The 21,710-nt window shown below is 35.9% G+C and overlaps 1 protein-coding gene across 1 annotated transcript in view; it reads left to right on the top strand.

Annotated features, from left to right (window-relative positions):
* ABCA5 (ATP binding cassette subfamily A member 5) overlaps positions 1–21,710 on the top strand; it is a 62,616-nt gene that overhangs the window by 34,984 nt on the left and 5,922 nt on the right. Inside the window, exons 23-39 of the mRNA XM_081109871.1 lie at positions 1,281–1,394; positions 4,712–4,882; positions 6,692–6,805; positions 7,214–7,348; positions 8,792–8,866; positions 9,721–9,812; positions 12,112–12,238; positions 13,862–13,976; positions 14,071–14,162; positions 14,943–15,118; positions 15,467–15,542; positions 15,653–15,747; positions 16,387–16,506; positions 17,614–17,763; positions 18,147–18,226; positions 19,283–19,338; positions 20,063–20,158. Of these exons, the coding sequence (XP_080965997.1) occupies positions 1,281–1,394; positions 4,712–4,882; positions 6,692–6,805; positions 7,214–7,348; positions 8,792–8,866; positions 9,721–9,812; positions 12,112–12,238; positions 13,862–13,976; positions 14,071–14,162; positions 14,943–15,118; positions 15,467–15,542; positions 15,653–15,747; positions 16,387–16,506; positions 17,614–17,763; positions 18,147–18,226; positions 19,283–19,338; positions 20,063–20,158 (1,884 nt within the window). The remainder of the gene's footprint in view (positions 1–1,280; positions 1,395–4,711; positions 4,883–6,691; positions 6,806–7,213; positions 7,349–8,791; positions 8,867–9,720; positions 9,813–12,111; positions 12,239–13,861; positions 13,977–14,070; positions 14,163–14,942; positions 15,119–15,466; positions 15,543–15,652; positions 15,748–16,386; positions 16,507–17,613; positions 17,764–18,146; positions 18,227–19,282; positions 19,339–20,062; positions 20,159–21,710) is intronic.

The raw sequence follows: 21,710 nt of genomic DNA, 5'->3' as shown, positions 1-21,710 counted from the left end.
CTACCTCCAGCCCCAGTTTGCCCCCAATCTGCTCTCTTTCTTTATGATTATATAATCTACACCCCAAACTTCTTTTAGTTGGCTATAATTCTTTGCCATATTTAAATGGAAATCACATGGAAGATTAATTTAGTACTCCTCTTGTTATAGTTATACCTAGGTATGGGGACAAAGTAACATTAAATTTACATTTTAAAAAGTTCACTGGTGCTCTACCAGGTCTGGCTCAGTGGATAGAGAGTTGGCCCATGAACCGAAGGGTCCTGGGTTCGATTCCGGTCAAGGGCACATACCTCAGTTGCAGGCTTGATACCAGCCTTGGTCAGGACTCGTATGGGAGGCAACTGATCTCTGTGTCTCTCTCACATCGATGTTTCTCTCTCTCTCTGACTCTGCCCTTCTCTTCCACTCTCTAAAAATCAATGGAAAAATATCCTCAGGTGAGGATTAAAAATAAAATTTCACTGGCACCAGGGTAGAGAGGGATTTCTGTTTGGAGAATTGTGGAGGGAAGAAAGTAAAAAAAAAAAAAAATCAAATCAAGAGATTCTTTTACTAAGTAGCTTAGATGACAAGTGATGGAGCATCTGAGTTAACTCAGGGGCAGTAATAATAATGACAGAGGGAAGGAGATGTTAAAGAAATGTGTGGCGTACTCCATCATTGCTTGGAGCAATGAGGGTCCTTTGGGACCTCTGTGTGGGAATATAGTCCCCCCTGCTTGGGACAAAAGTTCCTGGTTACCTAGGAAGTTGAGCTTGGGTACAACTTTTTTCCCATTGGAGAAATGTAGGGAGTGAAGATCCCAGCTGGCTTACAGTCCAGGCAGCCTAATGAAGGCTTCCAACATCATTCTGAGATGGTCATGTTCATTGCATAAGGCCATTGGTGGGTATGCTAACTGCTTTTCAATTTTATTTTTAATTAAATGGTGACGCTTAATTTCTATGCCGTATTATTATTTTGTGTTGTAGATAAGAAAATGGAAGTACAGTGATTTGCTCAGGATCTGGTAGCTTTTTAATAAGTGGCAAAGTTGGTAGCTCACTGCCTGTTAACTTGGCCATCTGTTCTTTTGTATAGACCAGTGGTTGCCAACTGGTGGTCTGCAGACCGCCGGTGGTCTGTGAGGTCCGAGAGGTTGGCAACCGCGGATATAGACTATGCCTAGGATGGTTATCCTAATGTGTTTCTTCAGAGATTTTGATAATCTTTTAGAAAATACTAAAATGTATCAAATGATTCTCAGTTCCATTTCTTGTTCTATGGTTGTTTTTCAGGAAATTACAGACATTGTTTTTAAAATTGAGCTGTATTTTCAAGCAACTTTACTTGGAATCATTGTTACTGCAATGCCACCTTACTTTGCCATGGAAAATGCAGAGAATCATAAGGTAATGACTCAGTGAAAAAAATTACAAGTATAGTTTGCTAATAAGAAATCACATTAAAAAATAACCTCTTTTGGCCCAGCCAGCATGGTTCACTGGTTGAGTGTCGACCTGTGAACCAGGAGGTCGTAGTTTGATTCCCAGTCAGGGCACATACCTAGGTTGCAGGCTTGATCCCCAGTATGCAGGAGGCAGCCAATCAATGATTCTCTATCATCATTGATGTTTCTCTCTCTCTCTCCCTCTCCCTTCCTCTCTAAAATCAATAAAAAAATATATTTTTTAAAAAAACAGACACATTTTGCATGAGTACAAGACTTATGTATACTTATTTCAGGAGTAAGAAGATGGAGTATAAATACATTTATTATAATTATAGTAATACAGGGTGGGGCAAAGGAGGTTTACAGTTGTGAGTACATGAAACACAGTTTATTCTTGTATTCTTAATTTTGTATTTTCTATACAATCAACTGTAAACCTACATTTACCCTATCTTGTAGTAATAGCTATATTACTCAAATCCTTGCCATCTTCTTTCAAAGTTGCATCCTTTAATTCTTACAACCTTGTGAGGTTTTATGTGACCCACTTTATAGGTCAGGAAACGGAGGAAGGAGGTGTTCATAGAATGTGTGCAGGTTGACTCATCTGGGTTCAGTAGTGGATCTGGGAGCTGGCTGTGATCCTTATGTTCTTAATTGGTGCACTCCCCTTTAACCTTTAATGGAATGTGTTGGTTGTATAAGGCATTTAATTTGATGGTAAGTGGAAAAAAAAAAGCTTGAAAATTATTGTCATTACCAGGGCTAGAAAAAATTGCTGTGTACAGAGGATTTTTAGTTGTCTCTCACCTTCTTTTCTGTTCCTTTCTCTTTTTAATCTCCTCCACCCAGCAGATAGATGCAGGTGATCTTATACAGTTTTGAGCTTTTGACAGTCAGAGCCTTCTACTCTCCCACTTTGCTGAGACTGTCTTTTTCTTACTCCTCTAATCAAAATTCTCCTTCTCTTTGGGTCTGTTCTTAGTTCAGTTCAGTTCGTTGTTTAAAGTAATTTACACAGCGTGACTAATAACGAGGTTAAGCCTCATCTAAAACTAATACATGAGTCTCAGGAGACATTTAAAAAATATACTCAATTTTTCTGTTACACATATTCATTATACTAATTTAGAAAATATAGGAAAGTATAAAGGAAATCTATCCATAATCTCTACCACTCAAAGATAAAACTTACTAGACAATTGCATTTTTCTCTTTTTTTGTTTCCACTTAAATGGTTTTTAATTCAGATTTTTATTTTGAGGTAATTATGGATTTATATTGGCTGTAAAATATAATACAATGAGCTCTACGTTCCCTTATCCACTTAACCCCAATAAAAAACATCTTGCAAAACTATAGTACAATACAAAGCCAGGATATTGACATCAAGAGACAGAGCAGTTCTGTCATCACAAAGATCCCTTCTGTGGCTTTTTCAAGCCCACATGCCAACCCTACCCCCTCTCTGACCTCTGGCAACCACTAATTTGTTCTCCATTTCTATAATTTTGATGTTTCCAGAATGATTAAATGGAATCACAGCATATTTTCTTTAGGCATTGGTTTTTCTCACTCAGCATAATTCCCTGGAGGTTCGTTCAAATTGCACACATTAATATTTCATTCTTTTTATTGCTTGGCAGTATTTTATGATGTGGATCTGGATTGTTCCAGTTTTTTACTATTATGAATGAAACTGCTGTGAATATTTGTGTACAGGTTTTTGTGTGAACGTATGTTTTCATATGTCTGTGATAAATGTCCAAGAGTAAAAAAGCCCAACAGTACAGTGCTATGTTGTATAGTGATTGAAAGTTTAGTTTTATTAAAAATTGTCAAACTGTTTTCCAGAGTGGATATACTGTTTGACATTCCCACCAGCAATGTACGAATAACAAAAGCATCCAGTTGGATTATCGAAAATAATTATATTTGACTTGGTTTATGTTTTTATACTTATATTGGAATGTATCGTTGTTATAATTTATTGAACACAAAAGTTGTCCTTTTTAAAAATATCATTTCTCCTCTTTTTTTTTTTTAAATTGATTTCAGAGAGGAAGAGAGAGGGATAGAAACATCAATGATGAGATAGAATCATTGATCGGCTGCCTTCTGCACGCCCCCTAGTGGGGACTGAGCCCACAACCCAGGCATGTTCTCTGACTGGGAATTCAACCTTGATCTCTTGATTCATAGGTCTATGCTCAACCACCGAGCCACGCTGGCCAGGCTCCTCTTCTTCTTCACTCTATTATTACATGCTTCCCTTACCTTACTCTCTGGCTACTTCTTTCATATAATACTTTTATTAGGAGTGATGTTTACATAGATGACAGAATCAACTGAATAAAATTGTTAGGAATTTGGATTTGTAAAAGATTTTTAAAATTCAGGTTAAGTAATGAGAGCATTAGAGAGTTAGAAAAACTATCATCATTTAAGTTACTCTTAGTGCTCATGAAAATGCTGTTTACTTGTAGTAGCAATAGCTTGCATTTATGTGCTACAAAAGAGTATATAAAAAGCTTTTAATGCATTATCTGTGCAGTTTCATGATTAAGCTGAAAGCCCTATGTAAACCCACAGGGTACTTGGCAGTTTATTAATGTTTTCATGAAAGGTCAGTTTTTTAAAGTGAGAGTCCCCTTTCTTGTTTAAAACACACCTTTCCGCCCTAACCGGTTTGGCTTAGTGGATAGAGTGTCAGCCTGCGGACTGAAGGGTCCCAGGTTTGATTCTGGTCAAGGGCATGTACCTTGGTTGCAGGCACATCCCCAGTAGGAGGCAGCTGATTGATGTTTCTCTCCCATCGATGTTTCTAACTCTCTATCCCTATCTCTTCCTCTCTGTAAAATATCAATAAAATATACTTAAAAAAATAAAAATAAAAAAAGTAAAACACACCTTTCCATGTATTTTCACAAGCAACCATGTTTTGACTACTGTGATATAGAATCACTATTATACAGCTATAATCCCAACAACCTTTGTTTTTATTTTAGTTTTGTGTTTCCTAGAAGCACTGCTGTAACCCGATTCTGAAGTTTTTATTGAAGTATTGTTGTATCTCAGAAATTATGATCTAAATTAATATCCTAATGGAATTTATATTATTTGTAAGGAGGGCTTTTATTACCTACAAACCTATAATATAAACTTTTATTGTTTTGTTGATGTAAAATTAAGAGTTCTGCAATAACTTGCTAGAAATTTTTGTTTGTTTGCAAAATGTTTAAAATTATAATCAATTTCTTCCTTTCTTTTTTTTAGATCAAAGCTTATACTCAACTTAAACTTTCAGGTCTTTTGCCATCTGCATATTGGGTTGGGCAAGCTATTGTTGATATCCCCTTTTTTTTTATTCTTCTTATTTTGATGCTTGGAAGTTTATTTGCATTTCATTATGGATTATATTTTTATCCTGTAAAGTTTCTTTCTGTGGTAAGTTAACATTATTTGTACTCATTCTATTTTTACATAAAACACTACTTTAAAAAATGAAGCCTTTCCAAACATGATAATCAGCTGGGTATTAATATTTTTATAGACAATAGAACCAGTTCCTATTTAATCATTGTATACTAGAGGCCCAGTGCATGAAATTCGTGCATGGGTAGGGTCCCTAGGCCTGGCTGACAATCAGGGCTGATCGGGGCCTTCTGGCTGCCAGCTGGGACCTTCCTTCCCTGGCTGCCGGCTACTAGCCGGGTCCTTCCTTCATTCCACACCACCTCCTGGTGGTCAGTGCACGTCATAGTGAGCAATCGAACTCCCGATCTCCTGGCCGAACTCCTAAGGGGGCACTTTGCATATTAGCCTTTTATATATATATAGATTAGAGGCACGGTGCACGAAATTATTGCACAGGTGCGGTCCGTAGGCCTGGCTGGTGATTGAAGTGCAAGTATCTAGCATGGAAGGGCAGGTTCCAGCTGACCTCTGGGCCCTGGGCAGCCCCCGGGCCCCTGCACCCCGCCCTCTACCTGAGTCGTTAGGCCCCCACCCAGCTTCCTCAGCACCTGGGAGCTGGGCAGCAACCCCCCCACCACCACCACCACCACTGGTCACTATCTGCGGGGCAATCACTAGGGCATTCAGGCCCCTGCTCGCACCCGCCTTGGCCTGGCGCCGCCTGCTGTCCTCCGCCATCCTGCCACAGTCCCACTCTCATGAGGGCCCAACGGGGCTGGCAGCACCTCCAGTGTCACCTGTTGCCAGCGCTGCATTGTTGATGCCTGCCATGTTTTGTGCTGCCCCCTGGTGGTCAGTGCACATCATAGTGAGTGGGCAAACTCCCAGTTGAGGGGACAATTTGCATATTAGGCTTTTATTATATAGGATGATACCTGTAATCAATACGATTTCTATTGCTATAAATAAGTTTTAAAAGCAATGACTTACTACCATTATAAAATAATTCCTTGACATTGAAGTAGTTTTTTATGTAGACTACCTACTTATGTGTAATTAGAAATACTTCAGCAGTCCTTCCTTAAAATGTCTTCCTTGTCTCTATGACTGAAAATAATTTCACAAGGAAGCTCTTTTATTTCATAATTTAAAATGTGGTTTAAAATCCTAAGGGAAAGTATGGTTCATATTCATGTTCACATGTACATGACTTACTAAACCCCTTTATATGAATGATTTATACTAGGAAAACGCCAGGTGAGGTCGGAGTTGCTGAAAGTAAACTCTGTTTGCCAGAGATCATACTGATCTTACATGTTAATTTCTGCCTTATAAATTAATAAATGTTTTCCTTAAAAATTACAAAATGCATTAAGTTCTGTATCTTAAAATGGTAGCTAATAGTTGAGAAAAGTTGTAATTCAATTTATGCCTTATAAATATTTTCCTTAAAAATGTATAAAATGCACTAAGTGCTGTATATTAAAATGATAGCTATATATTAAAATAGCTCATTGAGGAAAAATTTTAACCAGCTAACCTGTGAGTTTTTTTGTGTTTTTTTTTTTAAATAAGAGCATTTTACTTGGCAAAGAAAACTTCCGTTTAAATTAATTATTCAGGATTGTGTTAATTAGTTAAAAGCCTGAGTTCCTTGATGTAGGAGCAATGTGCATGGTAACTCCTCAAGTAACCACACTTAGTTTGTGGAGTGATTTGTAGAGCAAGAAAATTTGAAGAATAATTATTCCATAATATTTTAGTATTACTGGTAATTTATATTTATGTATTTCTAGTTATTCACATTTTTATATAAAATTTTGTATTTTTGTTTTACAGGTTTTTTGTCTTATTGGTTATGTTCCATCAGTTATTCTGTTTACCTATGTTACTTCTTTCACTTTTAAGAAAATTTTAAATACAAAAGAAGTTTGGTCCTTTATCTATTCTGTGGTAAGTTACACTTTATAGTATTTCATTTCAACTTTCATACCAGCTTATTTGACACTCATGTTTTATACCAGAGAAAAGAGAGCCATGAGCTCTTTCAGGATTAAAATGTTACTGTGTCTATTGTAAGTACAGGGTTAGATAGATAGCTGGCAGCATCTTACTGACTATCTGCTTATCTTCTGCATCATCTACCCCTTGAAGGGATGGGTGATACTGAAAGCATTTAACAACTGCATGGCAAGGAAGCCAGCTAAAAGCAGCTGGTACCAGTGTACCTGCGCTTCCTGGCTAAGTATCATCTGTGGCTCCATGTTTTACTACAAGATTGAAAATATAGTTAATGTTGGGTATGAAATTTCTAAATACTTTTCACTTGCTTTCTTTTCTTTTTTATTTTTTTTCCTTTAGACAGCGTTGGCTTGCATTGCAATCACCGAAATCAGTTTCTTTATTGGACACACAGTTACAGCTGTTCTCCATTACACCTTTTGCATAGTCATTCCAGTCTATCCACTTCTAGGTTGTCTAATTTGTTTCATAAAGGTAGGTCTGTTAGGTGTTTTAATGTTTAAAAAGCATAACTCGTACCTAATCTTTAAGGTCTTAGTTCTTGTATTGAAAATAGTAAAACAAAAACAAAAACACATCATGTTAGCTGCTACTACTTGATTTAAATGTTATTAATGAAGCAGTTTAAAAATCACTATGGAATCTTTTAAGCATGTTTTTAAACTTAAAGTTTCAAAGGAGAATGGCTATGTCCAATACATGTTCTGTGATGCTCCAAATGGCATATGTACATAAATTATAAGTATGATCTGACTTCAGTTAGTATTTGGGGAGTTTTTCAAGGATTTAATAATGTATTGTCCTATAAAGGGATAAGAGAAGATAAAGTGGAGATTTTTTTCAAAGAAAAAGAACACCACAGGTTAGTTTTATTAAGCCCGGATAGTTGGGGAAAAAAATTCCATGTGATTAAAAAGAATTTGATGAATTATTGATGTAGGATGACTGCTGATTCATTCTACTCACTAATCTCTTTACCCCCCCCCCCTTTATATCTCCCCACATTTTGGGATGGGGAAAATTTAATCTAAGTACAAATCATAGCTATTAATAGTAGCCAACTTATTTATACAGAATACATGTTTGCTGAGCAAAATACTCCCCCCCACACACACTTTAATCCAAATATTTCTACACATTTCAGCTAAAATAAAACTATGACAACACTTGTGAAACCAAATGTGTGGGAATTTTCCTCACATAAAGCAATACTTAACTACCTGGAGTTAGCACAGACTACACAGTTTAAGGGTTCAACACTTAAGACTGTCTCCCTCCCCCCACTTCAGATGCCAATTACAAGTTGTGGGTCCCCTGTTACTAATCCTTCTGTCTGAGTTGACTACAAACCCCATGGTCCTATGACCCTTTCTCAGGCTCAATAATTTGCTATTATGGCTTACAGAACTCAGGGAAACACGATTTCCTAGTACCAGTTCAACGTAACAGATATACAAATGAACAGCCAGGTCAAGAGATACACTGGGCGAGGTCCAGAAGGATGCCAAGGTGCAGGAACTTTTGTCCCTGTGGAGTTTGGAGTGTGCCACTCCTTAGCACTTGGATGCACCCATCAACCCGAAAGCTCTTCGAACCCCTGTGTACGTTTTTTATGGAAGTTCCATTACCGATGGCGTATGACTTAATCTCCAGACTCCTTTCCCCTCCCGAGGGATTGGTGGATGGATGGGACAGAACGTTCCAGCCTTCTAATCACTTGATTGGTCATCCTCCAACAGTCACCTGGCCTAGATGGAAATGGGCTTTTTTTAAATAACAAAAGATACTCTTGTCACCTCTAACACTCAGGAAATTCTAAGGGTTTTAGAAGCTGTGTGCTAGGAACCAGGGTCAAAGATCAAATGTCATGTCCCAACATCACAGCAGCATATACGTTTTCAATAATTTCTGTCTTAGATTTCTTGGAAGAATATTCGAAAAAATGAGGAAACCTATGACCCATGGGATAGGCTTTTGGTGGCGGTTATATCGGTAAGAAATGACAAAAATGTTTCTTTGTTAGCATGCTACCTTGAGAATGCGAGGGGGCGGGTGTGGGCTAGAAAGGGTCAGTTGGGGGGGACGGGAACATCTGTAATATTTTCAACAATAAAGTTTTTTTTTTAAGTTGTGAATAAAAAAAGAAAATAATCATTGGGTTAGGCCAAGGCCAGGTAGCTCAGTTGGGTGGTGCCATACACCAAAAGGTTTCCGGTTCTATTACCAGTCAGGGCACATACCTAGGTTGTGTGTTTGATCTCCGGTTGGGTGTGAGTGGAACAAAACTGATCCCTGTCTTTTGCTCTCTTCCTCTCTTCCTCTTTCTAAAAATCAATAAAAACATATCCTTGGTTAAGGATTTAAAAAAAAAAGAATGAATAGTTTGGTTGTATGATTTTAACTCTTCTTAGTTTATATCCTCTTGCATAAAAAGTCAAGTGTGTTAATACTAGCTAATGTGAATTTCGATGGTCCTACCTTTTATTCACTGACTATATCTATTTTAACATCCTTGGCTTTTCATGTTAATTCTATTTAATTATGATTCTGGCTTCCTTACAGTCACAAACAAAGCTTCCTTTTTTCTTTGTATTTTATGAAGCTGACAACCAATAAACTTTACTGAGATAGAAATAAAATGTATAGAGATAGAAAAATATGTGAAGGATTTTCTTACTAAAAATCTTCCTTGGCTTATAATCAAATCTATTTTTAGCTGATAAGACGTGCAAAAAATTGCGGTTAACTTTTTTAGTGTTGGTAAGGAAACCTATGTATGTGGTCTTTATTCTGTTGATAGAAAAAAAAGAGATTCAGTCATGAGCTGTTCTGTGTTCTTCTTATAGCCTTACCTGCAGTGTGTACTATGGATTTTCCTCTTACGGTACTATGAGAAAAAATATGGAGGCAGATCAATAAGAAAGGATCCCTTTTTCAGGTCAGTTAAATTTTTTTAAAGTTTTAATGTTTTTTCAGCATATTTACAGAGTTGTGCAACTATACCAGGGGTGGGCAAACTTTTTGACTCGAGGGCCACAATGAGTTCTTAAACTGGACCGGAGGGCCGGAACAAAAGCATGGATGGAGTGTTTGTGTGAACTAATATAAACTCAAAGTAAACATCATTACATAAAAGGGTACGGTCTTTTTTTTTTTTTAGTTTTATTCATTTCAAATGGGCCGGATCTGGCCCACGGGCCGTAGTTTGCCCACGGCTGAACTATATCATAATCTTATTTTAGGTCATTTTTATTACTCCAAAAGAAGCCCTGTACCCATTAGTAGTTACTTACTGATTTTTAGAGAGGGGGGAGGGGAGGAAAAGGGAAAGAGGGAGAGAGAGAGAGAGAGAGAGAGAGACAGACAGACAGACAGACATTGATGTGAGAGTGTAACACCAATCAGCTTTCTCCTGCTACTTTTGTGGTGTCCCTGTGGGTTCGAACATTAGCCCTCTACATATACTCAGGGAAATCTCTTTTACACCCAGACTGTAAATTGTTTTGAATGAAGGCCCTGTTTTCCTTTTGTTTCCTTTTTATTTTTCCCAGGCATGTGCCCTTGACTGGGAATCTAACGAGCAACCTCCTGGTGCAACGGGACGATGTCCAACCAACTTAGCCATACCGGCCAGGGCCTAATCTACTTTCTGTCTCCAAATAATAGACTCGCCAACGTTGAACATTCATATAAATGCAATTATACAATACATAGTCTTTTTTTGTCTGGTTCCCTTTTCTTAGCATACTGTTTTGAAGGTGCATCCATGTTATAGCATGTAGCAGTACTTCATGCCTTTTGTTAGGCTAAGTAATAATACATTTTATGATTAGACCACACTTTCTCTGTTTATCAGTTGATGGGCATTTGAGTTGTTTCCACTTTTGGGCTATCATGGATAATGCCACTATGAACATTTGTGCTCAGGTATTTGTATGGACATATCTTCATTTCTCTTGGGTGGATGCCTAGGAAAGGAATTGATGGGTCACATGGTTAATGTATGTTTAACCTTTTGAAGAACTTACAACTGTTGTTTTCTAAAGTGGTTGCACCATTTTACATTAGTCTCCCCTTATCTGTGGGGAATCCACTCCCAAGACCCCCCAGTGGAGGCCTGAAATCATGGATAGTGCCAAGCCCAATGTGTGTCCTGTGCTTTTTTTCCTATACATACATACCTTTTCACTTAAGAGTATAAGCACTTTTGGACTTCTCTTTGGCCTATCTGAATTGCCAGCATTGCTACTCTTGTGCTTTGGGGCACATTATTAAGTAAAATAAGATTTACTTGAACATAAGCACCGTGATACTGAAATAGTCGATTTGATAGCAAAGGGATGACTCACATCTCCAGTGAGACAGATTGGGATGGTGTGAGATTTCATCACGCTACTCAGAACAGCATGAAATTTAAAACTTATGCATATTTATATCTGGAATTTTCCATTTGATGTTTTTGGAATGTAGTTGACCATAGGTGCACGAAACTGCAGAAAGCAAAACTGCCTGAAAGGGGAGACCACTGTACATTGCCCTCAGGGATGCCTGAGGGCTGTTTCCTTCACATCCTGGCCAGTATTTTTTACTGTTTATCTTTTTTATTTTAGCCATTCTAGTGGTTCTGAAGTGGTGTTTCCTTATGGTTTTCATTTGCATTCCCATGATGATTCATGTGTTTCTTCCCTCTATCGGTACTATTTTCTATAAGATAACTAATGACTCCCTCTTCATCTTGGCAAGTAGGCTCAGGTTATTTAATCTGCAGCCTTTAATGTGATTGACTTCTTTCTCATTCTTTTCTGTTTTTCCATCGTTTTCAACATGTTGAATCCTATTTTCCTTTTTACCTTAGTACTAACAACTAAAAGTCAGATTTTCTTTGGAAGCGCTCTTTCCTCTGCCTACCTTTGTGGCATTTCTGTGGGTTTGGATGTCAGGGCAAGCTTATTTACACCCAGACTGTAAATCGTTTGAGTGAAGTTTTCTTTGTGGTCGTTTTTATCTTTGTGTGAAGTAGTGCCCAACACATACTGGTCATAAATAATACTGATAAGTGAATGAATTTAAAAAACATCACCTAAATATCAGTGAATGAAAAAACAGCTCTTTAATTCCATCTTTCAGAGATAACCACAGATCTCATATTGGTATATTTTTTCATTCTTTTCTCTATGTAGTACATGAATTTCTTACTATTTTAATTATTTGAAAATCTACTACCTTGATATATTTAGGACCCTTTCAACAAAGCCCAAAAATAGGAAGTTTCCAGAACCACCAAACAATGAGGGTGAAGATGAAGATGTCAAAGCTGAAAGACTAAAGGTCAGAGAGTTGATGAGTTGCCAGTGTTGTGAAGAGGTAATTTAGTCTTTATTGTTAAGTCATCTTAAATGTGCAATGATCAGTTCCCCATGCATAGGAAAATAATCTGGAAAATATTTTCTTTCTATATGAATCAATCTGAAAAAGAAGTCTATGAAAAAAATATTTTTATCCACTTACTTTTTTTGAATGGTCTTAAGGTATATTAAAAAAAAAAAGATTCAGATTATTGTTACAGAATGATTCTTTCTTAAAGTAAATGAACACATATATCGCCGAGAATATACTGAAAAAATATACATGAAACTGGTGAGGGCAGATTGGGTGCTGAAATACGAAGATGGCATGATGTTTACAATTTAAAACATTTTGAAATATATAAGAGTAGTACAAAAAATCAAATGGTAAAATATTCACAAAAGTCGAAAAGTGGAAGCTCTGAGAAATTCTACAGTAAGAAAACTTTCAATCTTCCCTTGATTCAGCATTTTCTAAGCCTATACGACTACAGAAAATAGATTCCCCCCTTTTTTTCCAATGAAAGCTATTCTCTTCTAAGAGAGCAGCATTGCAGACGTGTTTTTTTAGATCACTATTTGATTAATTGAGCCAACTAAAAACAATAAGAATACTACTGTGCCATTTGAAATACTACTTTTTAAATTGATGTAGTCAATCAGAGTAACTTCAGATGTAGTTGCAGTTCCACTGGCAGTTCAAAGATGCATCTCCTAAAAATCCCAACTTACTATTTTCCAAAATATTCTTAAGTGCAGTCATCATCCCATGGCTTATTTGTCTCAAAGACTCTTCACTGGGTGTCTCTGATATTCCTGGCCAACCTGAATGTAAAGTAACCATCTTTTAACTAGTTGTTAAGATCTTGAGCAAAGCATGTAAGACAGCATTTCCTAACTTTTGTTCTGTGTCCACACGTGATTCATTAGCATAGGCTCTATGACCAAACAAGTATGGGCAATGCTATACATTAAACACATTTTTAGAAGATTTATAATGTGTATAAACATACGAGTTTGAGAAGTCCTCTGATTGTGCATGCCCCAAAGTTGTAACTAGTTCTGTAATTTGAGAAAGGCTTGGGATCTAATGGCCTATAGTTGACAAGCTCTCCCCTTTCCATAGGAGGCCAATTAAATTCTGCAGTTGGATTTCTATTACCTGGGCCATTATTATTACTTTTGGATGGTTTCTGAATTGGATTGGGAAGCATAGATTCAGTCAAAGCTTTATGAATAACCATGTGTTGGGCCTTCTTTATACTGCTTTCTGCGGGTCCCCGTGTCTGTTCACCAAGACTCAGTTGCACTGAGCACATCTGATGTATTGAAGCATGGTGAAACAATAGTGACCTAAGTACTATATCCCTCATGGCTCAAAAAACTTCCAGGCTCTTGGGCTTCCTCGCTCGTTGCTGTGGACGCGCGGCCATCCCCCGTCTGCTCTGGCTGCCACTGTGCCATCATGCACTTAGTTTTGAATGTCATAATTTCAGTAACAAATGGATATTTATTTATACAATACTCTTTATTTTCAAATATAGTTCTTATGATATGGACATGAGGTGTGTGCAGCCTGTGTTATGTCAGGATAGGTTTCTGAGTTATAACTCTCTTTTAAAAATCTTGTTTCCTTTGTTAGAAACCAGCCATTATGGTTAGCAATTTGCATAAAGAATATGATAACAAGAAAGATTTTCTTACAAGAAGAGTCAAGAAAGTGGCAACTAAACACATCTCATTCTGTGTGAAAAAAGGCTAGTATTTATTATTTTTTCCCTCAGTAACATTTTCAAAAGAGTAGTTTCCGTTTTAAATTTGATTTGATGATTTTTCTTTCAATTCCTTTAGGAGAGATCTTGGGACTGTTGGGCCCAAATGGTGCAGGCAAAAGCACAGTTATCAATATTCTGGTTGGTGATATTGAACCAACTTCAGGCCAGGTATGATATACAGGGGTGTGGTATATGTTGACTATGATTTGTATTGCATTAAAATAAATTTTTTTAATGACAAGTTAGTATATTAATGCTTAAATATTACATTTTTAATCTTAAAATTTTAGTATAAAATTGTGATCTTTTTGGTTACCTATGAAAATAATATACATAGTAAAATTTTTGTGACATACATGCAGGCACATGTACATTTATATTATTTCTGCTTTTATAATTATTACAAGCATGGGTGATTAGCCCACCAACTTAATGGAAAACAATAGTATTCCCTTAAGGAGATACGGGAGCTAGTTCTGATGCTGCCATCAATTAGTCTTTGATTATAAGCACATCATTCACCACTTTGTGGAAACTTCACAAAACTGCTCTGATCCTATCTTCTCTCCACCTTGCTTACTTCATACCAGCCACACTGGCTCATTGCTTTCCTGGAAAATGCCAGACACACTCTTTTCTTTGTGTTTTTTTGCCTTAGTTATTTTTATGTTAGTCATTCCTTACCCCATAGAAATCCCAGTGACCAAAATTGCTTCACCTCCCTGACTCAAATATCTCCTTCCATTGAGACCCCCAATCATTCTAGTTAAAATCGGGGCTGGCCATGTCACTGAACTCTGATTTAGCTATCTATGCCCTTTCTTCATCGAACGGAGTAAAAAATCTTACCCCACCTCTAGGAAGGAATTTGAATTAATTCATTTGCCACTTCTTTCATAATGTAAATTAGGCAAAAATAGTGATTTAAATTGGTTTGTATGTCTGTAGGTGTTTTTAGGAGATCACTCTTCAGATCCAGCTGAAGAGGATGATTCCGTTAAGTGTATGGGATACTGTCCTCAGATAAACCCATTGTGGCCAGATATTACACTGCAAGAACACTTTGAAATTTATGGAGCTGTGAAAGGAATGAGTCCGAGTGACATAAAGGAAGTCACAAATAGGTAAAATTTAGAATCTTTTTGTTACCTGGAAAAAAGTTTACATTTCACATTTTAAAAATTTAATAACAGGCATTTCCATATATCATAATTTTCATAGAAAATGGTCATGACTTTTTCATGTATTCTTTACCAAATTATATAGCTATGGAAATGAAAAGGCAATTTTTCTACTTCTAATTACAGAATGAATTACCTATAATTATCATGAAGCTTAATTTAAAGTGAATCTTTTAATCAAAATGTTAATTTGTTTAAAATGATGTAAATTGGAGGTCTAATTTTAGGAAGTTGAGTTTTCTAGAAAAAAGAATGTCAGTGATCACAAACAGTACATTATCTGTTTTGCAGAATAACAAATGCCCTTGATTTGAAAGAACATCTTCAGAAAACTATAAAGAAACTACCTGCAGGAATCAAGCGAAAGGTACTTTTTTCAAACAACAAATATGTGTATGTTTTATTGATAGTTTAGTGCCTGATATTGTGATGATAAATTTCTTGCTTTGAAGTCCCCCCCATTTTCTTTCCATCCAGTTGTGTTTTGCTCTAAGTATGCTGGGGAACCCTCAAATTACTTTGCTAGATGAACCATCTACAGGTATGGATCCTAAGGCCAAACAGCATATGTGGTGAGTATAACTGTAAAGGCACTCGAGACACATTGTACTGTATCCTACGTTAGAATAAAAGATTATTTTATTATAACTAATGGTTTTATTTTTTTTAATGTTTTTATTGATTTTTAGAGAGAGAGTAAGGGAGAGGGATAGAAAGATAGATACATCAGTGAGAGAAAAACATCATTGATTGGCTTCCTCCTACTCCCACTCGCCTCCTCCCAGCAGTCACCACAGTGCTGTCTGTGTCCATGAGTTCTTTCTCTTTTTTTCTTTTTTGCTCAATCCCTCAATCCCAGCCCTCACCAGCACCCCCGCCACAGCTGTCAGCCTACTCTATGAGTCTGTCTCTATTTTGTTCATTCATTCATTTTGTCCATTAGAGTAAACATATGAATGAGATCATAATTCATTTTTTAAAGCATACAAACATTTGAAATCATGAAATTTCTATTCGACAGGCTTTTAAAAATAAGGGAAAAATAAATTAGAATAGAAAAATCATAGTTGGGCAAAATATAATAACTCCAGGAAGTGAAATTTGATATTTTAATTACTCTAATTAATTAAATAATTGGATTTTTTTAAAACACAGGGAATTTTTCATTAACATTCAGATACTTTCCTCCTTTTTTATTTTCTGTTTTGTAGGCGAGCAATTCGAACTGCATTTAAAAACAAGAAGCGGGCTGCTATTCTGACCACTCATTACATGGAGGAGGCAGAGGCTGTCTGTGACCGAGTGGCTATCATGATCGCTGGGCAGTTAAGGTACATATCCGAACAGCCATGGGATACAGGGTGGATTTTAAATGTCATCATGTAAAAATGCATATTAGCTTAAATGTTAAAAAAATTTTTCTTGTTTGATTTTTTGAATCAGTTGGCTTTGTATAGAATTACTGGGAAATAGTCACTTTTCCCCAAAATAAGGCTAGCTGCTTTGCATTTGGAATTGGCTTAATTATGCAACAATTTGGAATGTTATTTTCAGGTGTAATGTCTGTTATTTCAGAAATTGTTAGGCAGTGTATTGGATTATAACCTAAAGTATAAAATAAATGTACATGAATTTATACTCATGTAAATAAATGATTGAATAAATAAATAAATGTGGGAGAAGAGGCAAATCTTCCTTACAGAAAGATTTCACATAAATCTGTAGATACTACCCCCTCGAGGAGGGGGAGCTTAATCCCCCGTCTCCCAAGTGTGGGAGATTTAGGCAGTTTCTTCCGATGTACGGAAAGGGGGAGGTGGTAACGTCACAGCGGAGAACCTGGCAAGTACCGCCGCTTCCACCAGACAGTGTCACGTGGATGTCATGGACTGCCTGATATGAGGGGATAAGCAAAGTCCTTAAGCTCTGTGATATTTTCTCCAAGCACCTGTAGCCCCAGTCTAAGTGTGAGAAAAATATCAGACTACTCCAAATTGAGGGACGTTCCACTAAAACACCTGACCAGTTCTCAAAACTCTCAGAAGTCACGAAAAGGAAGGGAGGAGTAAGGCACTGTCACAGGCCAGTGGAGACTAAGGAGCCCTGAGAACCGTGTGCAGTGTGGTGTCCTGGGGAGATCCTGGGGCCAAAAAGGACGTTCGTGGAAAAACGAGTGAAATATAGTCAAGTAACGTTAATAGTAGTACGCCAATTCCGGTTTCCTCACTTTGGCGTATGCGCCATGGTGATGTAAGATGATAATATTAGGGACACTGAAACTTCGGGGGGGGGGTGCTTGAAGGCTCTGAATATTTGCTACTTTTCTATAAATTTAAAAGTATTCCCTCATAAAAATTTTATTTAAATCATTTTTTGGCTGAGAAACCATTTTTTTGAAGCTGTCAAGCTATTTTATATCTGACCTTTCATTACTGCAGATGTATTGGAACAGTCCAGCATCTAAAGAGTAAATTTGGAAAAGGTTACTTTTTGGAAATTAAATTAAAGGACTGGATAGAAAACTTAGAAATAGACCGACTTCAAAGAGAAATCCAGTATATTTTCCCAAATGCAAGCCGTCAGGAAAGGTAAAGATTTTAAACATTGAATTATATTTTTTGTGGAGTAATCATAAAAATGTGTTGCTGTGTTAAGGATTAGGGAAAAAACATCTGTATTGGAATAATATTGGGTTAATGTAGCCGAATGATTGGAGTTTGATATCTAATTTAGTGTTAGATCTTTCAATATATGATACTACTTAAACTTTTAAAGTTGTTATTTAGTAGTAATGAGAGTTATTTCATTTGCATGGAAAATTTTAAGATTTCAAACAATTTTTATCTAAATAAATGTCAGAATAAGTTATTGGCATTTACTTTTGAACTTCAAATATTTTGAACTTTAGCTTTAGAACACAGTAATAATAATTTTAAAATTTTCCTATATTTTGTCTTATCTATGTTTTCAGTTTTTCTTCAATTTTGGCTTTTAAAATTCCTAAGGAAGATGTTCAGTCCCTTTCACAGTCTTTTTCTAAGCTGGAAGAAGGTAAGTAATATCTGAAGAACATAGCTTTCAAATTATAAAAGAATTTTATTTTAAAAATTTAGAAGTTGGGACTCAGTTTATTATAAAAACCATAAATAGGTAAATAGGCAGGTAGCTTTTTATTAATTTAATATAAGATATTGGTAAATACTAATACTGTTGGGATTTGGTAGATCACCAATATTGCAGGATGAACCTTTTCCTATTTTGATAGGTATAACTACAGTTTTTCACATTGCGTCTATGATAAAGTTCAGCTTAATTAGCCCTCACAAGTCAATCTATAAGTGGGAGCTTTGAGTTTCTTGAATCCCTTCTTCATATTGGGCCATAGAAGTATAAATGGTAGCAAGACTTCAGTTGCATCAGGAGAGAGGAGAGGAAAATTCATGGTGCAGGAGGGTGGGCATTCCTAAAAGCTTTACAGAAACTTAATTGAATCTTGACCTTTTTAAAATAAATGGACAGAGATACGCTGGTGGCAGTAGAGGGCGGTAGTAAGCTCCTGGATGAGGCAAGTATTCAGATGCAGGTTATTTTATGGTATTTATAACTATGAAACAGCCTGTATTTCCTGGTGATTTCTTTATGATTAAAGAGATCACCTGAACTACTTAGGAATAATTAAAAGAATGAATAGAAAACCTGAAAATGTGGTGTTAGATGCAAAAAGAGCTGAAATAAGTATTTTAAAAAAGTATATGGATGTATGAATCTAGTTCAAGAAGGCAATGAGAATTGGAAATAGAGCATAGAGATAAAAATAAATGAAAAGAGGAATAAAGAGGAAGAAGATAAAGTACAAAGGAGATGCTTGGAAAAGGCAAAAAGAGGCAAGTAATATTAAATATATTGTGCTTAGCCCATGAGGAATTTTTTGGCTGGAGAAGAGAAATGAAGCAAGATAAGGAAAATAACATGTTCTGGTAGCTTCAAATTTAAATGAATTAATTACAGAGATTATGTTTTTTTAAAAAAGATAGCCACTTAGTACTTACTGCCATTTTTATTCTTTAAAATACTAATAAGTAAAATATTGTTTTCATATTTTAATAGCTAAACACACTTTTGCCATTGAAGAATATAGCTTTTCTCAAGCAACATTGGAACAGGTACTTTAAAGTTAAACTTAAAAAAATTATTTTATAGAAGGAAGTGTCTAATATCTAATTATTTAGGGTTACATTGGAGGGAGTTTATGAACCAGAGACAAATTGTTATACAATATTCCTGAACTTTGTATGATTTTAAATAACTAAGTGCTCCATCTGCTTATTTTGAATAGCTGAGTTTTTTGTAAAGTAAGTGGGTCATGATGATGGTTATTTTACATTAGCATATCAAATTACATTGCTTAAATCAGCGGTTCTCAACCTGTGGGTCGCGACCCCTTTGGCGGTCGAACCACCCTTTCAGAGGGGTCGCCTAAGACCATCCTGCATATCAGATATTTACATTACGATTCATAACAGTAGCAACATTACAGTTATGAAGTAGCAACGAAAATAATTTTATGGTTGGGTCACAACATGAGGAACTGTATTTAAAGGGCCAGAAGGTTGAGAACCACTGGCTTAAATATTGATAAATTATTTGTATGACAGTGCTACATAAATAAATTAAAAAATAACTAATTCATTAATCCTCCAAAATATTTATCTTTGTATGTGATAAATGGAGATTATTCTGTTTAAACATATTAATAGTAATAAATCTTTTGATACTTGAGTTGTTAATGTAACTAGATATAGCCTTATACTGTTTCTGATTTAGTTAAGAAGTCTTTGAGGTAATAGAGATACAGCATACTGTATTTATTTATTTACTTTCGTCTAGGTTTTTGTTGAACTCACTAAGGAACAAGAGGAAGAAGATAATAGTTGTGGAACTTTAAACAGCACACTGTGGTGGGAAAGAACCCAGGAAGACAGAGTAGTATTTTGAATTTGTATTGCTCAATCTGCTTACTGAATTTATGCTTTATTTTAACTTTGGTTTAAAAAGAAAGTATGTTATTTGAATGGTAACTGAAGAACCATGAAAGCACTTGGAATTTTCCTAAGTTTCTTAATTGAAATGTTGTGGTTGTATGTTTTTCTTTTCTTCAAATAAAACTTATGTGTAATTTATTGAAACTGCATGTTTATATCTGAAGTATATTGAACTATAGTCTGTATGTAAAATTGAATATTGACTTTTTTTTTTACCTTTCAAAAAGAGTGCTTCTAAATGTATGATTTAAAGTAGTGGTAGGATAATTTTATTTTGAACAAGTATCTTTATTTTTCAGTTTATTTAATCCTGTTACATAAATATGTAATGTCCCAAACGAAATCAGGAACTAATACATAAAAATACATAGAAAAGAAACATAAATCAAAAGTTTCTTGCTTCTCCTTTTTAATTTCTAAAAGAAACATTGAGTGAAATTTGGCATCCTGTAGAAGTTTGTGAGAAGTGACACCCACTAGGTGGCACTCATCAATCATAGTAAGTTAAATGAGACCTTGTTCTGTTAGGTCAGCGGTTCTCAACCTGTTGGTCGCGACCCCTTTGGGGGTTGAACGACCCTTTCATAAGGGTCGCCTAAGACCATTGGAAAACACATATATAATTGCGTATTGTTTTTGTGATTAATCACTATGCTTTAATTATGTTCAATTTTTAACAATGAAAATACATCCTGCATATCAGATATTTACATTACGATTCCTAACAGTAGCAAAATTACAGTTATGAAGTAGCAATGAAGATAATTTTATGGTTGGGGGTCACCACAACATGAGAAACTGTATTAAAGGGTCGCAGCATTAGGAAGGTTGAGAACCACTGTGTTAGGTGATTGTAGACATAGCTAACTTAGGTATTTGAAGTTACATTTCTTTTGCTTATAGTAAAATTCATACATACAAAGAAGCCAGAATTGCAGTCTGTCAAAGTTGGAGTAAGGTCATGGTTAATGTAATCTCAGAAAATAGTTGACTCTTGAACAACGTGGGGGTTAGCAGTGCCGACCTCCTCCCATCCCCCACCCCCACGCAGTTGAAAATTTATGTATAACTTTTAATTCCTCAGAAACTTAACTAAGAGCCTGCTGTTAACTGAAAGTCTTCTCGTTAACAGCCATTTAATACATATTTTGTATATCATATATTGTATTCTTACCATAAATTAAGCTAGAGAGAAGAAAATGTTAAGAAAGTCATCATAAGGAAGAGAAAATGCATTCACAATACCATGTGTATTTATTGAAAAAAAAAAAATCTGCGTATAAGTGGACCTGCGCAGTTCAAACCCGTGTTGTTCAAGGGTCAACTATACGTCCTTGTAGAACCCATGTATGGACTATTGGTAAAATATAGTACAAGTAATACGAGTTGATGTTATATTTCAGCCAGATGAATGGAAGTATTAACTTTGCCAAAGCTAATATATTGGAAGTGTGATAATGACAAAAACAGAAGAATTGGAATTACTTTAAATA

This window comes from Myotis nattereri (genome assembly GCF_964212035.1).
Source record: "Myotis nattereri genome assembly, chromosome: 16".
NCBI classification, from domain to species: domain Eukaryota; kingdom Metazoa; phylum Chordata; class Mammalia; order Chiroptera; family Vespertilionidae; genus Myotis; species Myotis nattereri.
This window is presented reverse-complemented; position numbering and strand designations above follow the sequence as displayed.